This window comes from Salvelinus namaycush, chromosome 37 (genome assembly GCF_016432855.1).
Source record: "Salvelinus namaycush isolate Seneca chromosome 37, SaNama_1.0, whole genome shotgun sequence".
Classification (NCBI taxonomy): domain Eukaryota; kingdom Metazoa; phylum Chordata; class Actinopteri; order Salmoniformes; family Salmonidae; genus Salvelinus; species Salvelinus namaycush.
The window spans coordinates 25,143,856-25,163,728 of record NC_052343.1 but is presented as its reverse complement, the minus strand read 5'-3'; the positions used below and the strand labels follow the sequence as shown (position 1 = coordinate 25,163,728).

Sequence of the window (19,873 nt, the reverse complement as noted above, 5' to 3'; positions counted from 1 at the left end):
TTTGTAGTCTTTTCTTCAACCGAGCTCTTTGCTGTGCGCATTTGCACTATCCAACTGTCTCGAGGATGTAGACCTATATAATTACAGACCTACCTGTGCACAATTTATTAACATTTCAAAATGCAACACTGCAATTATGGATTACAACACTTTGGTTAAATGTTAGATTCTGTTATACTAAGATTTATATCAGTGTGTTTAAAATTAGATAAACAAACACTTACCATAGTGTCTTCCTGTTTCCTCTCCAGGACTCAAGTAAGAGTGTTCTGTATAGGTCAATGAAAGAAGGCTTTCCCAGAAAACCCCTCCATACCATTCCGATACGTTGATCTTTATTTGTATCCTTTAAGATCCCAATTTCAGAACAGAATGTTTTAAACTCTACAAAACACTGTAACCATTCAGTTGAAGTTGGGGTAAGACATTCAACGTGATAGAAAAAGATATACATGTCAATTTAACATTATAATTGGACAGCACATACATTTTCTTGCATATTATACCCATTATGGAACTCAAATCAAACAAAAATCGAGCTGTTGAGAAACATTTCTCAGAAAGTTGACAGTACATTAAATCCTGGCTCCCAAACACTCCCCATCAGTACCTGAATAAGAAACCTTGGCGACTGAAGTCCCATACGGCAGCTTATATAGAATAGAAACTACACAAATTACAATGACATTCAAGTGAAGACTAACTAGACAACCTATAACAAAAAAAACAAATAAGTTATGTTGGTATAGTCAAATAGATATGGAGTGTTTGGAAAGGTGTGCGTAACACTGGAAGAAGTGCATGATCCTATTGCCAACATACGCAACTACTGTAACATCGAAAACAATAGCCACTATTTACCCTAATCTCAATCTCTTGCCACACAGTAAGCAGCTAACAACAAGGATTGTTAGCTAGCTCACTAAGCACTAGCAGGTACATTAAACATAGACATAGTAAGTCTTCAATAGCTAACAAAAAATTAATGGAATACAGGAAAGCAACCAAATCCAGAGGGCAAATTAATGTAGAGGCATGGTTTATAAAAATCACAACTAATCCACAAAATGTGTTGCTATTATGCTTTAATAACAAGCCTAGTATGAATTGTTTTACAGTAGGCTTGATTATGTTTTCCTCTGTTTCTCGGGCCATTAAAAGGCAGCCTAATTAACATTGTTGTCAGCAATCCCCTTTTTCACTCTGTCTAAAGTACTGCCCTTATAATAAACAGTCACGTAGGGCTCTAGGCTTTTCCCTTGTCCTTAGTGACCTTCGTCTTTTACATGGTGGTGAGGAGGGAGGAGAGGGGATTCGAGAGGAGGGGAACTGTATCTCTGGGTTATGGGCTGTGGGTTCATCAACAGGGGCGTCAGTCTCCTCCGTTCCATCCTCCTCCCCTTTCCTCTCCTCCATTCCATCCTTCTCCTTCGATCCATCCTTATCCACTTTCCTCTGCTCCGATCCATCCTTCTGCTCCGATCCATCCTTCTGCTCTTTCCTCTCCTCCGATCCATCCTTATCCGCTTTCCTCTCCTCTGTTGCTCCATCCTTCTCGCCACCCTCAAGCTCCTCCTCTACACGGTCTCCTTCCATGTTCCTCTCCTCTGCTTTCTCCACTGCATCACGATTGGCTGGGTTCCCTCCATTCAACCTCAAGTCGAGCACACAGCCTGGGGTGCCCCCATCCCATCTCAAGTCTAGCCCCACGTCTGGCTCCATCTTCCTCTTCAATGCTATCAGCGGGCTGGACCAACAGAAGTCTGAGCTCTGTGTTCCACTGTCGGCCTCTAGAGACAGTGGTTCCTGCTTTATATGGACTAAGCCCCGAAGCATTTTGGAGTGCAAAGAGCTGACTGACTCGATTTTCAGCTGATTCACTAGATCCATTTTGGCAGTGTTCTTCAAAGGTTCTGTCTGTTTGACGGTCAGGAGCTGCAGTGTTGACGGGACTCCCGGCTTTGCTGCCTTCTTCATTTGAGACTGAGCTGTTCCATCATCTCTGCTGTCATTTTGCCTGTCTTCATCTCCACTCCCTTCTCCATTTCCCCCATTCTGAGCCATAGCCTCCATTTTAGAATCCTCCCCTGGCTCCCTCTTACTCTGAAAGACTATCCCCTTTTTATCACCTGTTAAACTTGTGAATACTTCTTCCTCAGTCTCCTCTGCAAACCCAGGGTCTCTCGGTTCAGTCTTGACTACAAGGTTAGCAGGAGGAGTGGAGCAAGTAGACTTGTTAGACAGATCAAGAGGTAGTATATTAGCAGGCTCCTGTTCGTAGTCAGCGGTCTTTAAGGCCAGATCCAGCGGGGCATCAGAGGAGTAGCGCAGGCTCAGGCCTGGCTCAGAGGTGAACCTGGACTGGCACAGCACCGGAGGAGGGGCTCCTGGATTTGGTGCTGGGTTGAATACCTTCCACTGGGGCTGTGTGCCTGAGAGGGCTGGGAGCTGGGGGGTGGAGGATGGGCCAGAGAGGCCAGAGGCCAGAGGGGTGTTGGCAGGGACAAACATGACCAAGGACACCCCAGGAGGAGGCTGTTTGTCCAGGCTGAGCTTCCACAGCCCCTTGGTGGGTTGGTCAGGGCTCACCACACGGACAGCAGTGGTGTTAGGGATTCCCATTGTGACTCCGGCAGGGGCAGAGCCTGGCATTCTCACTGGGGTAGAAGCAGGGACTCCCATAGTGACTCTGGCAGGGGCAGAGCCTGGCATTCTCACTGGGGTAGAAGCAGGGACTCCCATAGTGACTCTGGCAGGGGCAGAGCCTGGCATTCTCACTGGGGTAGAAGCAGGGACTCCCATAGTGACTCTGGCAGGGGCAGAGCCTGGCATTCTCACTGGGGTAGAAGCAGGGACTCCCATAGTGACTCTGGCAGGGGCAGAGCCTGGCATTCTCACCAGAGTATGAAGTGGTGCTGACGCTTGTCTCTCTGGTTTCTTCACAGGAGCAGAGACAGGGAGATAACTTGGAGCGAGCTGGGCTAGCGGTTTGGAAGGAGCAGCAGGGGCGTCCTTCCGTGGTTTCTTTGGAGCCATCTGCACAAAGAGAGAGTTACAACAGTGAACAGAGAGCTACTTGTACCCTTCTCTATCCAATCCAACTTAAATCAAAATCAAAATCAAAAATACTTTTCTTCCAAAGAGCCATATACAGTGACAAACATATATCAATATATATCAACAGTCCTTAGGGGGGTAACCCATACTCACCACAGGAGGGGGTTTGCGTCCACAGTCCTTGAGGTGGCTCTCGTAACCCTGCTGGTGAGGGAAGCCCAGGCCACAGTTCTTACACAGACAGGGCCTCGACCCTGCGTGGCCCCCCATGTGTGACATCAGCATCAAGGCCGAGCGGAAGCCCTTGCCGCACTCGGAGCAGGTCATCACCCTCTGGTGGGCCCCGGCGTGATTCTTCAGCTCGTCAGCCGTGGAGAAGGCCTGGCCACACTCCATACAGCGGATCTCATCCCCCTTGGTCCCCTGCTGGCCCCAGCAGCCCGTCTCCCTCTTGTGCCTCTGGAAGTCGTTGTGGCTCTGGAAGACGCCCAGGCATGCCACGCAGTGGAGTCGCTCCGGCTCACACTCGTGCTTACGATAGAGCCTGGCCAGGCGGAAATGTGCGCGGCACTGGATGCAGGTGTAAGGCAGCAGGCCCAGGTGGGAGAAGCTGTGCTTGAGGAGGGCATTCTTGCGGCTGAAGTTCATGGGGCAGTCGGTGCAGCGATAGCTGCGGACACAGCCCCGCTCCTTGTGGCGGCGGAGAGAGCGGCGCAGGCGGAAGCGGCGGCAGCACTGCAGACACACGTGGTCCGCCAGCTCGCGCTTGTGCTCCTCCAGGTGCTCCTCACACTTGGTCAGGCAGGTGAAGATGCGCTTGCATGCGTCACACTCATAGAACTCCTTCTCAAAGTGGGACTTGGCTAGGTGGTCCTTCAAACCCTGCTCAGAATCGAAGCCCTTCAGGCAAACACGGCAGCGGAGCTGTACGGGTGGGACTGAGGTCTGGGGCTGGGCGTGCGTCCGCAGGTGGGAGCGGTAATTGGCCAGCTGACAGAAGCGCTTGCCACACTCGGCACAGCAGTAGGGGCGTGCCCCTGTGTGCAGGTTCATGTGCTCCTGGAGCTGGAAGCTGGAGGAAAGGACGAGGTCACAGACGCTACAGCGGTGTTCGCCTGAACCTCCAGGCTCTGCTTCTGAAAGGCAGAGGGAGAAGGGTGTTAAAGGTACAGCAGTCAAAACGTTTTTCAGGGAATGTATGATATTTGGATGAAACCAGATCAAAGTAGGATACCTAAAGTATTAAAAAAATGACTGTTGCTTCTACATTGATAAAGTTTGATCATAAAGTTACTGGTCCCCTCCCCAATGTCAAACACCAGGATCCAAGAGGCGGGAATATTTGAAATCTTGAATACACCAATGGTACGGTCATATTCTCTTACCTCGTTTAAATAAGTACCGCCTTGTAACCAACAATTGCAGAAGGGTGTCCGCAGAGGGGCGTGGTTTACATAACTAGGTAGCTAGTCTACTGGTGCCAAAATTTGACTGCACTGTGTCAGCAAATACAGTATAATTAGAGGTTTCCCCTATTCATCTAAGGCAAAGATACTTGGACGTTTCTGCTTTCATCTGTGTCTTGTGTTAGCTAGTAGCTGGCTAGCTAGGTCTTCAGCCAGCATGAAACAAAATCAGGGGAAGGGTTGCCAAGAACTCAGACGCAGTTGTCATGTCATTACATCAAGAGACATGCCAAATGGAAGATTAATACAAGCTTCTTGACATTGATAGCAGAGGTGTGGACTGGAGTCACATGCTGTACAGCTAGATATAGGATCGGATGCAGAGGTGTGGACTGGAGTCACATGCTGTACAGCTAGCTATAGGATCGGATGCAGAGGTGTGGACTGGAGTCACATGCTGTACAGCTAGCTATAGGATCGGATGCAGAGGTGTGGACTGGAGTCACATGCTGTACAGCTAGCTATAGGATCGGATGCAGAGGTGTGGACTGGAGTCACATGCTGTACAGCTAGCTATAGGATCGGATGCAGAGGTGTGGACTGGAGTCACATGCTGTACAGCTAGCTATAGGATCGGATGCAGAGGTGTGGACTGGAGTCACATGCTGTACAGCTAGATATAGGATTGGATGCAGAGGTGTGGACTGGAGTCACATGCTGTACAGCTAGCTATAGGATCGGATGCAGAGGTGTGGACTGGAGTCACATGCTGTACAGCTAGCTATAGGATCGGATGCAGAGGTGTGGACTGGAGTCACATGCTGTACAGCTAGATATAGGATCGGATGCAGAGGTGTGGACTGGAGTCACATGCTGTACAGCTAGCTATAGGATCGGATGCAGAGGTGTGGACTGGAGTCACATGCTGTACAGCTAGATATAGGATCGGATGCAGAGGTGTGGACTGGAGTCACATGCTGTACAGCTAGCTATAGGATCGGATGCAGAGGTGTGGACTGGAGTCACATGCTGTACAGCTAGATATAGGATCGGATGCAGAGGTGTGGACTGGAGTCACATGCTGTACAGCTAGCTATAGGATCGGATGCAGAGGTGTGGACTGGAGTCACATGCTGTACAGCTAGCTATAGGATCGGATGCAGAGGTGTGGACTGGAGTCACATGCTGTACAGCTAGATATAGGATCGGATGCAGAGGTGTGGACTGGAGTCACATGCTGTACAGCTAGCTATAGGATCGGATGCAGAGGTGTGGACTGGAGTCACATGCTGTACAGCTAGATATAGGATCGGATGCAGAGGTGTGGACTGGAGTCACATGCTGTACAGCTAGCTATAGGATCGGATGCAGAGGTGTGGACTGGAGTCACATGCTGTACAGCTAGCTATAGGATCGGATGCAGAGGTGTGGACTGGAGTCACATGCTGTACAGCTAGCTATAGGATCGGATGCAGAGGTGTGGACTGGAGTCACATGCTGTACAGCTAGCTATAGGATCGGATGCAGAGGTGTGGACTGGAGTCACATGCTGTACAGCTAGATATAGGATCGGATGCAGAGGTGTGGACTGGAGTCACATGCTGTACAGCTAGCTATAGGATCGGATGCAGAGGTGTGGACTGGAGTCACATGCTGTACAGCTAGCTATAGGATCGGATGCAGAGGTGTGGACTGGAGTCACATGCTGTACAGCTAGCTATAGGATCGGATGCAGAGGTGTGGACTGGAGTCACATGCTGTACAGCTAGCTATAGGATCGGATGCAGAGGTGTGGACTGGAGTCACATGCTGTACAGCTAGCTATAGGATCGGATGCAGAGGTGTGGACTGGAGTCACATGCTGTACAGCTAGCTATAGGATCGGATGCAGAGGTGTGGACTGGAGTCACATGCTGTACAGCTAGCTATAGGATCGGATGCAGAGGTGTGGACTGGAGTCACATGCTGTACAGCTAGCTATAGGATCGATGCAGAGCAAACATGCAGCTCCAAAAATGTTTGGTGATCAAGAATATTAACTGTTTACTTTGCAAGCTCACCAGCAATGGGGCTTCAAGCAACTAACATAGGCCTACTGGTCTCTTGGTATGTCAAAATTGCTTGAAATTAATAATTTACTTGTATTTGGAATTTGTTGTTAAAATTAATAATTACATAATCAAAATATGTTAGAGACAAAATAATTAAGTAAAGGGTTGTCTGGTAGCCTCAATAAATAGACAAAGACTTGTAGTTGAACAAGTCATTACATGTACAGATGTTTGTTTGTTTTTACTTGATGTGCGACTCGACTAGCTCTTAAAATGCACGACTTGGACTTGACCCTGACCCAACCCGTTCTACTTCGGACTCAACTTGAGAATCGGACCGTGAGACTTTCAACCCGAATAATAATGACTTTGTCCCACCTCCGACTGACAGTCATGATATATGAACATTGCCTGGTAGTCAATATACAGAGTGTACAAAACATTAAGAACACCTTCCTAATATATTGAGTTGCATCCCTTTTGCCCTCAGAACAGCCTCCACTCGTCAGGGCATGGACTCTACAAGATGTCGAAACGGTTCCATAGGGATGCTGGCCCATGTTGACTCCAATGCTTACCACAGTTGTGTCAAGGTGGCTGGATGTCCTTTGGGTGGTGGACCATTCTTGATACACAGGGGATACTGTTGAGCGCGACAAACTCAGCAGCGCTGCAGTTCTTGACACAAACCGGTGCGCCTGGCACCTACTACTATATCCCGTTGTAAAGGCACTTCAATCTTTTGTCTCGCCCATTCAACCTCTGAATGGCACACACACAAAATCCATGTCTCAATTGGCCAGTGAGACCAGTGGAGGAAAAAAAAAAACGCATAATTATCAGCTTCCATTCAGTCAGTGTATAAAACTGCTTCGCCAGGCCAAATATATACACATTCACTTTTTTCTTGAAACAATATCTCGTCGCCTATTGAAACCTGGACTTCCTACTTTACTCGTAACATTACTATCCTTTACTTGCGTTGAAAATTATTTGTCAGAACTATGTCAAAATTTCCTTGACTTTTTGTAAAACACAAAAGGGCCAGTAGTGTAGTGGAGGCTGTACGCAGGTATAAACCCTATACCCACTTTTCTTTCAGTGGGCATTGCCTACACTCACTTCTTAATCAAATCAAATTAAAATCAAATGTATTTATATAGCCCTTCTTACATCAGCTGATATCTCAAAGTGCTATACAGAAACCCAGCCTAAAACCCCAAACAGCAAGCAATGCAGGTGTAGAAGCACGATGGCTAGGAAAAACTCCCTAGAAAGGCCAAAACCTAGGAAGAAACCTAGAGAGGAACCAGGCTATGAGGGGTGGCCAGTCCTCTTCTGGCTGTGCCGGGTGGAGATTATAACAGAACATGGCCAAGATGTTCAAATATTCATAAATGACCAGCATGGTCAAATAATAATAATCACAGTAGTTGTCGAGGGGGCAGCAAGTCAGCACCTCAGGAGTAAATATCAGTTGGCTTTTCATAGCCGATCATTAAGAATATCTCTACCGCTCCTGCTGTTTCTAGAGAGTTGAAAACAGCAGGTCTGAGACAGGTAGCACGTCCGGTGAACAGGTCAGGGTTCCATAGCCGCAGGCAGAACAGTTGAAACTGGAGCAGCAGCACGGCCAGGTGGACTGGGGACAGCAAGGAGTCATCATGCATAATCCCCACTGATACGTATCAAAGTAGTGTAGTGGAGGTGTACGACTTAACAATTATGCAGTACAATAAAGAAATCATGCAAAGTAGCCTACACAATCGCAAAGCATGTTAAATATATCCACATACACGCCACTCACAGCCTAGTTTCAGCGGAATATCATCTACAGGCAGCAAGAGCGAGCAGCTCTCAACTGGTTGTCGCATGGAGCAGCTCACAGAAGAATGACATCAGTAGCCGGTAGGGTTGGTAGGAAAGAAAGTTAAACATATCTACCAATAAATAAAGGGGGAAATGGGTACGCAAACAAGGTATTGGAAAAAGTTTGGTCTGAAGTCTTGCTCAGTAAGCTATTAGCGATGAAACTGGCTCTCATGAGGACCGCCACAGGAAAGGAAGAACCAGAGTTACCTCTGCTGCAGAGGATAAGTTCATTTTATTTATTTATTTTATTTCACCTTTATTTAACCAGGTAGGCCAGTTGAGAACAAGTTCTCATTTACAACTGTGACCTGGCCAAGATAAAGCAAAGCAGTGCGACAAAAACAACAGAGTTACACATGGAATAAACAATCGTACAGTCAATAACACAATAGAAAAATCTGTATACAGTGTGTGCATATGAAGTAAGGAGGTAAGGCAATAAATAGGCCAATAGTGGCGAAGTAATTACAATTTAGCAATTTACACTGGAGTGATATATGTGCAGATGAGGATGTGCAGGTAGAAATACTGGTGCTCAACATAGCAGAAAAACATAAACAAATATGGGGATGAGGTAGGTAGTTGGTTGGATGGGCTATTTACAGATGGGCTGTGTACAGCTGCAGCGATCGGTAAGCTGCTCTGACAGCGGACGCTTAAAGTTAGTGAGGGAGATATAAGTCTCCAACTTCAGTGATTTTTGCAGTTCGTATCAGTCATTGGCAGCAGAGAACTGGAAGGAAAAGCGGTCAAAGGAGGTGTTGGCTTTGGGGATGACCAGTGAAATATACCTGCTGGAGCACATGCTACGGGTGGGTGTTGCTATGGTGACCAGTGAGCTGAGAAGGCAGAGCTTTAACTAGCAAGGACTTATAGAGAGCATACAGGTCGCAGTGGTGGGTAGTATATGGGGCTTTGGTGACAAAATGGATGGCACTGTGATAGACTGCATTCAATTTGCTGAGTAGAGTGTTGGAGGCTATTTTGTAAATTACATTGCCGAAGTAAAGGATAGGTAGGATAGTCAGTTTAACGAGGGTATGTTTGGCAGCATGAGTGAAGGAGGCTTTGTGCGAAATAGGAAGCCGATTCTAGATTTAATTTTGGATTGGAGATGCTTAATATGAGTCTGGAAGGAGAGTTTACAGTCTAACCAGACACCTAGGTATTTATAGTTGTCCACATATTCTAAGTCAGAACCGTCCAGAGTAGTGAAGCTAGTCGGGCGGGCAGGTAGCGATCGGCTGAAGAGCATGCATTTCGTTTTACTAGCATTTAAGAGCAGTTGGAGGCCACGGAAGGAGTGTTGTATGGTGTTGAAGCCAGAGTTACCAGCCTCAGATATTGCAGCCCAAATAAATGCTTCACAGAGTTCAAGTAACAGGCACATCTCTACATTAACTGTTCAGAGGAGACTGCGTGAATCAGGCCTTCATGGTCAAATTGCTGCAAAGAAACCACTACTAAAGAACACCAATAATAATTGCTTGGGCCAAGAAACACGAGCAATGGACATTAGACCGGTGGAAATCTGTCCTTTGGTCTGAAGAGTCCAAATTTGAGATTTTTGTTTCCAACCGCCGTGTCTTTGTCAGACGCAGAGTAGGTGAACTGATGATCTCCACATGTGTGGTTCCAACCGTGAAGCATGGAGGAATAGGTGTGCTGGTGCTTTGCTGATCAATTGGAGGTGTACCTGTAGAAGTATTTCAAGGCCTACCTTCAAACTCAGTGCCTCTTTGCTTGACATCATGGGAAAATCTAAAGAAATCACCCAAGACCTCAGAAAAAAAAGTCTGGTTGATCCTTTTGTACAATTTCCAAGCGCCTGAAGTTACCACGTTCATCTGTACAAACTATAGTACTCAAGTATAAACACCATGGGACCACGCAACCATCATACCGCTCAGGAAAGAGACACGTTCTGTCTCCTAGAGATGAACGTACTTTGGTGCGAAAAGTGCAAATCAATCCCAGAACAACAGAAAAGGACCTTGTGAAGATGCTGGAGGAAACAGGTACAAAAGTATCTATATCCAAACGCAAAAGAATCCTATATCGACATAACCTGAAAGGCCACTCAGCAAGGAAGAAGCCACTGCTCCAAAACCGCCATAAAAAAGCCAGACTACGGTACTACGTACTTTTTGAAGAAATGTCCTCTGGACTGATGAAAGAAAAATAGAACTGTTTGGCCATAATGGCCATGGTTATGTTTGGAGGAAAAAGGGGGAGGCATGCAAGCCGAAGAACACCATCCCAATCGTGAAGCACGGGGGTGGCAGCATCATGTTGTGGGGGTGCTTTGCTGCAGGAGGGACTGGTGCACTTCACAAAATAGATGGCATCATGAGGGAGGGAAATTATGTGGATATATTTTAGTAACATCTCAAGACGTCAGTCAGGAAGTTAAAGCTTGGTCGCAAATGGGTCTTCCAAATGGACATTGACCCCAAGCATACTTCCAAAGTTGTGGAAAAATGGCTTAAGGACAACAAAGTCAAATTCACCCAATTTATTGTGGGAAGCTTGTGGAAGGCTACCCGAAACGTTTGACCCAAGTTAAACAATTTAAAGGCAATGCTGCCAAATACTAATTGAGTGATGTAAACTTCTGACCCACTGGGAATGTGATGAAATAAATAAAAGCAGAAATAAATAATTCTCTCTACTATTATTCTGACATTTCACATTCTTAAAATAAAGTGGTGATCCTAACTGACCTAAGACAGGAAATTGTTACTAAGATTAAATGTCAGGAATTGTGAAAAACTGAGTTGAAATGTATTTGGCTAAGGTGTATGTAAACTTCCGACTTCAACTGTATATTAACACACACACATACATATATACATAGACACTACCGTTCAAAAGTTTGGGGTCACTTAGAAATGTCCTTGTTTTTGAAAGAGAAGCACATTTTTGTCCATTAAAATAACATCAAATTGATCCGAAATACAGTGTAGACATTGTTAATGTTGTAAATGACTATTGTAGTTGGAAACGGCTGATTTTTAATGCAATATCTACATAGGCGTACAGAGGCCCATATTCGGCAACCAATGGCCCGTTGTGTTAGCTAATCAAAGTTTATCATTTTAAAAAGGATAATTGATCATTAGAAAACCCTTGTGCAATTATGTTAGCACAGCTGAAAACTGTTGTGCTGATTAAAGAAGCAATACAACTGGCCTTCTTTATACTAGTTGAGTATCTGGAGCATCAGCATTTGTGGGTTCGGTTACAGACTCAAAATGGCCAGAAACAATGACTTTCTTCTGAAACTCGTCAGTCTATTCTTAGTATGAGAAATTAAGGCTATTCCATGCGAGAAAATGTCAAGAAACTGAAGATCTCGTACAACTACTTCTCCCTTCATAGAACAGCGCAAACTGGCTCTAACCGAAATAGAAAGAGGAGTGGGAGGCCCCGGTGCACAACTGAGCAAGAGGACAAGTACATTAGAGTGTCTAGTTTGAGACGCCTCACAAGTCCTCAACTGGCAGCTTCATTAAATAGTACCCGCAAAACCCCAGTCTCAATGTCAACAGTGAAGAGGCGACTCTGGGATGCTGGCCTTCTACAGTGTCTGTGTTCCTTTGCCTATCTTTTATTTTATTGGCCAGTCAGATATGGCTTTTTCTTTGCAACTCTGCCTAGAAGGCCAGCATCCCAGAGTCACCTCTACACTGTTGACATTGAGACTGGTGTTTTGCAGGTACTATTTAATGAAGCTGCCAGTTGAGCTAACACAACGTGCTATTGGAACACAGGAGTGATGGTTGCTGATATGTAGATATTCCATTTTTTTTTTTTTTTTTAATCAACCGTTTCCAGCTACAATAGTCATTTACAAAATTAACAATGTCTACACTGTATTTCTGATCAATTTGAAGTTATTTTAATGAACACATTTTTTTTTGCTTTTCTTTCAAAAACAAGGAAATGTCTAAGTGACCCCAAACTTTTTAACGGTAGTATAAAGTGTGTGTGTGTATATATATATATATATATATATATATATATCTACAGACCATTTGACTTTTCACATTTTGTTACGTCACAGCTATATTCTAAAATTGATTGAATTGTTTTCCCCCCCTCATCAATCTACACACAATACCCCATAATGACAGACAAAAACAGGTTTAGACATTTTCGCTAATTTATAAAAAATAAAAAACACATTTTTCAGACTCTTTACTTAGTACTTTGTTGAAGCACCTTTAGCAGTGATTACAGCATCGAGTCTTCTTGGGTATGACGCTAATATGACGCTACAAGCCTGGCACACATATTTCGGGAGTTTCTCCCATTCTTCTCTGCAGATCCTCAAGCTGTCAGGTTGGATGGGGAGCGATGCTGCACAGCTATTTTCAGGTCTCTCCAGAGATGTTTGATTGTGTTCAATTCCGGGCTCTGGCTGGGGCACTCAAGGATATTCAGAGACTTGTCCCGCAACCACTCCTGCGTTGTCTTGACTGTGTGCTTAGGGTCGCTGTCCTGTTGGAAGGTGAACATTCGCCCCAGTCGGAGATGCTGGAGCAGGTTTTCACTATGCTTCACCGTAGGGTTTTCTCCAAACGTGACGCTTGGCATTCAATTTTGGTTTCATCAGACCAGAGAACCATGTTTCTCATGGTCTGAGAGTCTTTAGGCGGCTTTTGGCAATCTACAAGCAGGAGTACCTTCTACTGAGGAGTTGCTTCCGTCTGGCCACTCTACCATAAAGACCTGATTGGTGGAGGCCTGCAGAGATGTTTGTCCTTCTGGAAGGTTCTCCCATCTCCACAGAGGAACTCTGGAGCTCTGTCAGAGTGACCATCGGGTTCTTGGTCACAGAGGCCCTTCTCCCACGATTGCTCAGTTCGGCCCGGGCGGCCAGCTCTAGGAAGAGTCTTGGTGGTTCCAAACTTCTGTTCCATTTAGGAATGATGGAGGCCACTGTGTTCTTGGGGACCTTCAATGCTGCAGAATTTTTTTGGTACCCTTCCCCAGATCTGTGCCTCTACACAATCCTGTCTCGGAGCTCTATGGACAATTCCTTTGACCTCATGGCTTGGTTTTTGTGCTGACATGCACTGTCAACTGTGGGACCTTATATAGACAGGTGTGTGCCTTTCCAAATCATGTCCAATTAATTTAAATTTACCACAGGTCGACTCCAATCATGTTGTAGAAACAGCTCAAGGATTTTCAATGGAAACAGGATGCACCTGAGCTCAATTGAGTTTTAGGAATGCATTGTATACAGTGCCTTCAAAGAGTATTCACACCCCTCAACTTTTTCCACATTTTGTTACGTTACAGCCTGAATTAAAAATGTATTAAATGTTGATTTTGTGTCACTGATCTACACACGGTACCCCATAATGTCAAAGTGGAATTATGTTTTTATAAATCTTTACAAGTTAATAGAAAATGAAATACTGATTGACTCAAGACATTTCAGGTTTCAACCCTTTTGTTATGGCAAGTTCAGGAGTAAAAATGTGCTTAACAGAATAAGTTGCATGGACTCACTGTGTGCAATAATAGTGTTTAACATGATTTTTAAAAGATTGCCCCATCTCTGTACCCCACATACAACTATCTGTAAGGCCCTTCAGTCGAGTTGTGAATTTCAAGCACAGATTCAACCACAAAGACCAGGTATGTTTAACAATGATACGCATCAGTAGATTAAAAAAACGAACTTCCCAGGGATCTGTGACTCGTGATGATAGCTTGAGCATGTTGCAGTTAATAATTACATTTTGGATGGTGTATCAATACACCCAGTAACTACAAAGATAAAGGCGCCCTTACTAACTCAGTCATCGGAGAGGAAGGAAACCGCTCAGGGATTTCACCATGAGGCCAATGGTGATTTTAAAACAGGCTGTAATAGGAGAAAACTGAGGACGTATCAACAACGTTGTAGTACTCCACAATACTAACATAAAGTAATGGATTACAGGCAACATCCGCAATGAGCTAAAGGCTAGAGCTGCGGCTTTCAAGGAGCGGGACTCTAACCCGGAACCCGGGAGCTTATAAGAAATCCCGCTATACCCTCCGACGAACCATCAAACAGGCAAAGCATCAATACAGGACTAAGATCGAATCGTACTACACCGGCTCTGACGCTCATCGGATGTGCCAGGGCTTGCAAAACATTACAGACTACAAAAGGGAAGCACAGCCGAGAGCTGCCCAGTGACACGAGCCTACTAGACGAGCTAAACTACTTCTATGCTCGCTTCGAGGCAAATAACACTGAAACATGCATGAGAGCACCAGCTGTTCCGGAAGACTGTGTGATCACGCTCTCCGCAGCCGATGTGAGTAAGACCTTAAAACTGGTCAACATTCACAAGGCCGCAGGGCCAGACAGATTTCCAGGACATGTACTGCGCGCATGCGCTGACCAACTGGCAAGTGTCTTCACTGACATTTTCAACCTCTCCGAGTCTGTAATACCAACATGTTTTAAGCAGACACCATAGTGCCTGTGCCCAAGAACACTAAGGTAACCTGCCTAAATGACTACCGACCCGTAGCACTCACATCTGTAGCCATGAAGTGCTTTGAAAGGCTGGTCATGGCTCACATCAACACCACTATCCCAGAAACCCTAGACCTACTCCAATTTGCATATCGTCCCAACAGATCCACAGATGATGCAATCTCTATTGCACCCCACACTGCCCTTTCCCACCTGGACAAGAGGAACACCTTTGTGGGAATGCTATTCATTGACTACAGCTCAGCGTTCAACACCATAGTGCCCTCAAAGCTCATCAATAAGCTAAGGACCCTGGGACTAAACACCTCCCTCCGCAACTGGATCCTGGACTTCCTGACAGGCCGCCCCCAGGTGATAAGGGTAGGTAACAACACATCCGCCACTCTGATCCACAACACAGTTCTCAATACAAAGTGTTATGTTTGGGGAAAATCCAACACAACACATCACTGAGCACCACCCTTCACATTTTCAAGCATGGTGGTGGCTGCATCATGTTATGGGTTTGCTTGTCATCAGCAAGGACTGTGAGTGTTTTTTTTTGTTTTTTTTAAATACAAAGAAACGGAATAGAGCTAGGCACAGGCAAAATCCTAGAGGAATACTTGGTTCAGTTTGCTTTCCAACAGGCACTGGGAGACAAATTCATCCTCCAGCAGGACAATTACCTAAAACACAAGGCCAAATATACACGAGTTGCTTACCAAAACAATACTGAATGTTCTTGGGTGGCCTAGTTACATTTTTGACTTAAAACCGTCTTGAAAATCAACGGCAAGACTTGAAAATGCCTGTCTAGCAATGATCAACAACCAATTTGACACAGAATATTTTTTTGAAGAATAAATGGGCAAATATTGTACAATCCAGGTGTGCAAAGCTCTTAGAGACAAAGCTCTTTAATCCCTGCCAAAGGTGACTAACATGTATTGACTCAGGGGGTTGAATACATATCTAATCAAGATAGTGTTTTATTTTCCATCAAACATGTTTTGTGTAGATTGTTGACAAAAAAATTACAATGAAATCCATTTTAATCCCACTTTGTAACACAACAAAATGTGGAAAAAGTCAAGGGGTCTGAATACTTTCTGAAAGTACTATATATGTAATGAAAAGTACCCAGACCTCCCCTTGGAAAGTGAACTGAAATTGAAACTGAAATTGTCCAAGATAAACTAGCTAGCTCACTTAATAAACAGTGCTGACAATTATATTTGGGCTAGCTAGTTAAATTATACAGCCAACATTTTTTCTATATTGATGCTGTTACAATAACCAAACAGTTGGATACATTTTTTTGTGAAAACATTATGTGATGTATGACAGGATTGAATGTTGCATGCAAATTTCAATGTTGTTTGAGTTGCTTTGTGCATCAGCAAATTTGCTTGAGATAATCTCACTGCAACCATGTTGCTTGACATCAGTGTTTAAAAAAAACTTCACTCAAGCTGAGCTCCTCACCCACTCAGCCTACTAGCTCCCCGCCCACTCAGTCTGTCTTTTCAGACTTCCTGGTAGTTTGACATAAGAGAAAACATATTTTACAGAAATTTAGAGCACTTTTAATTAGGGAAAAAAATGATGGTTGATGTTTTAGTCTTTGAGCTGAAGCCTACCTGGGTCCAGTTCCTCCTCCTCCTCCTCCTCCTCTTCATCGTCATCCTCATTCTCAGAAACCTCACTGTCATCTGTTTCCTCAGAATCCTCCTCTAAACTCTTTGCAACTTCTGCTTCTTTCAGTCCTTGCACTTTCCCATCATCGAAAACACCTTTCCCTCCTATTCCCTCTCCAATAATTTCTCCTGGTTCTTCTTCCTCAGCGACAGCCCTTCCTGGCTTCCCTGTGTTTACAGGTTTTGGAGTGGTCTGAAACATTGCAGTCTGGTCTGCCAGCAGCTTGGAATCATTCTTAATGGTTCTTAAATGTTCAACAGGGGGAGTGGAAGGAGCTGGTACAGTAGTCAACACAGTACCAGCTCCAACACGAGACACAGATATCAAGACAGTTTTAGTTATTTTGGGGTTTTGGTGAAGGCTATTGCTTTGACCACTTACTAAACTCTTGGGTAGCAATATGGGACTAACAGGCCGTGAAGTGTGTGCCACTACCACCGGTTTGTGTGTAGAAGGAGGGGGTGGGCAGAGTATTGTCAGTGTCTCAGGGGGCCCAGAGGGACTTGGGGTTACTGTAATGTGAGGGCCAGTCTGTGAGGCAACCTGCTGAACTGTAGAAGCAGTCTGTGAGGCTACAGAAACCAGCTGATCTACACCGACCAGTCCTGGGTCCACAGCTGTGGGGGTGAGTGCAGCAGGAGGAGGCGGCGAGGAACTGGGGATTTGGAGGTTGGCCAGGGATCCAGGGGAGATATTGTTAGAGGCCGAAGGCGATGGTGTCTCCTTCACACAGGTCATTTCTCTGGGCTGCAAGATGTCAGGGAACCCTAGTTCTGTCAGCTGGATATCGATGGTGAAGTCTGACATGCTGCCTGTGAGACAAACACAATCTTATAAACACAATATATTGATGTAATTCTCTAATGCCACCATTTCAGGATCAGGACAAACACCATCAGAATTATGTACAGTAAGACCAGACCATAATACAATTCCAATGTCACTAAAAGTAAGTGCCATTAGAAAACAAAAATGTTGAATGCTTTTATGCTAATGTTGGCAGAAAACAGCTAAGACAACGTATTATGTTTGACACGGATTCTGAAATATAGAAAACGTAACTAGCCATTTTTAAGCAAGTGCAGTGAGCAGGCAGAATACATGAATGTACTGACTGTGACGGCAACATTCACCATGTTAACTTTGAATTGTAGCTAGCTAACAGTAGCTAGTTATTTAGCCAATCTAATTAAAATCATAAGAGCAAAATGCCCCACGTCAATAAAAACTACCTACCTACTACAACTACTGACAGAATAAGCAGGTAAATTATGACGACATAAGGACTTCCGCAGCTCACCTCAGTTCTGATTGCAACAGTGAAGATGGCTAATTTTCAGAAGCTCCACCTGGACAGAAACACCTTGTGGCCATGGAGGCATGCGCTCTTCACTGTCCGAAAAGTATCCAGAAACTATCTTATGTGACTGATCTGTGACACTGTATAACGCTTGTTGCACAAGGTTACTATCTCGCCTAAATATGGGTTAAAACATATGTTTAATTTATTTTGTAACACACAATTTGCTGTAATTGAATCACTTACAAACCGCGACCGATCTGCTTCCGTCTTCTACAACAACAATGGGACAAAAACATCCAGCCCTTTACACACTTAATGACACCTACTGTCGTGGAGGGGTATTACAACAACAAATTATATGTGACTCATTAAGCAGACGCTCTTATCAAGAGTGATTTACAGGAGAAATTAGGGTTAAAGGTGCCTTGCTCAAGGGCACATTGTCAGATTTTTTACCTAGTGGGCTCAGGATTCGAACCAGCGACTTTTCAGTTACTGGACAACACTCTTAACCACTAGGTTACCTGCCTGACCTGTGAATGGAACTTTGCACTGAGTGTGAAAGTGCATACAACTACAGGGGGGACATTTAATGGCAGAACATATTTTTGTATTATTTGTGTCTATGATTTCATATATTCTCAACATCTTTTAAAATAAGTATGTGCCTCCTGTTTTCTGAACAAAATGCTGCAATAAAAAAGTAAAGATTATGACATGACTATGCAATCCTGACAAGACTATGCGGAAGGGGATTTTGTGCCTGAACGATCAATACTCTGCAGCTCCTCCTCCTCATTGCTGGAGTGTAATGAAGAGTAACTGTGATGATGAGGAGTGGTGACGTTTATCTCCAAGATCTGGAAGGTGGCACCTGAACTCTCCCTCTGTGGGTTTGCAGAGTTTGCTCTGTGTGCTGCCTGAGCTGCTGCATATGCTGCCTGAGCCATTGCCTTCCCTATGGCCCTCCAGTCATTGCTGCAGAGGTTCTAGCTTTTGTGCTTGCGGAACAAATGATGGCTGCCGAAATAGCCCCCACAGTTGGTACACTGGACCAGCCGAGGGTTGCACTTGTGTTTGTGGAGCACGCCAGGTGACCAGAACTCTCGAGAGCAGGCCTGAGTAGTTTTGGGGCGGGTGTAGGGTTTCAGCAGCATGTGAGCAACGCCTTTAGTCCGGCCTGGGCCACATTTCGAGAGGGCAGGTCAAGGATGGCAAGGCAGAGCTAAGATGTGCATGTTGACCTGGTGTCTGATGAGGAGCGTGCCTTTCTTGAATATGTGGCAACACGTTGCATGGATGACGGTGCCTTTCCTTGACATGATGGTGCAGAAGAATAGGCAGTGCAAAAGTTTCTTGGCAGAATCGGCACAGCAAGGGACCCGGGGACCAGATCAGGCTCACGGGTCTGGAAGACAGTCTGGCTTGCCTCCAGGGATGGTGGAAAGGAGAACGAGGAGTAGCCCAGTTCTATGGCATCAGGAGAGGGGAGCTGAGGTGGAATATCCCAGGTGGGCTCAGCAGTTGTCTGGCTCAGGTTTGGTTCCATGTCAAGGGAGAGGTTCAGAACAGGATCCCAGGGAACTGTGCAGAGAAGGACGAATTTCTAAGGGAATCTCTCCAGCCACAGTTATGGCAGTAGATCTTCTTTGGACTCAGGTCTAATGGCCCCTCAGGAGATGCAGAGGATTGTGGAGCAGTGGGATTTCCAGGTAGGTAGAACAAAATATACAGTGGGGCAAAAAGGTATTTAGTCAGCCACCAATTGTGCAAGTTCTCCCACTTAAAAAGATGAGAGAGGCCTGTAATTTTCATCATAGGTACACTTCAACTATGACAGACAAAATGAGAAAGAAAATTCCAGAAAATCACATTGTAGTATTTTTAATGAATTTATTTGCAAATTATGGTGGAAAATAAGTATTTGGTCACCTACAAACAAGCAAGATTTCTTCTTTAAGAGGCTCCTCTGTCCTCTACTCGTTACCTGTATTAA

At 45.1% G+C, this 19,873-nt stretch overlaps 1 protein-coding gene across 1 annotated transcript; it reads right to left on the bottom strand.

Annotated features, from left to right (window-relative positions):
* Positions 1-315: 315 nt before the first annotated feature.
* On the bottom strand, positions 316-18,127 carry wu:fe05a04. Its single transcript, XM_038977086.1, has 4 exons — positions 17,875-18,127; positions 16,517-17,386; positions 3,211-4,193; positions 316-3,036 (listed from the first exon to the last, which is right to left on the bottom strand). Exons 2-4 carry the CDS (start codon positions 17,379-17,381, stop codon positions 1,222-1,224), a joined length of 3,663 nt encoding a protein of 1,220 aa, XP_038833014.1. The 5' UTR covers positions 17,382-17,386; positions 17,875-18,127; the 3' UTR covers positions 316-1,221.
* Positions 18,128-19,873: the final 1,746 nt, after the last annotated feature.

Coding starts and splice junctions, on each gene's coding strand:
- wu:fe05a04 (XM_038977086.1), bottom strand. CDS start 17,381: ATGTCAGACTTCACCATCGATATCCAGCTGACAGAACTAGGGTTCCCT. Junction 4,194..16,516: donor GGAGGAGGAACTGGACCCAG/GTAGGCTTCAGC, acceptor TCTGCCTTTCAG/AAGCAGAGCCTGGAGGTTCA. Junction 3,037..3,210: donor GACGCAAACCCCCTCCTGTG/GTGAGTATGGGT, acceptor CTCTTTGTGCAG/ATGGCTCCAAAGAAACCACG.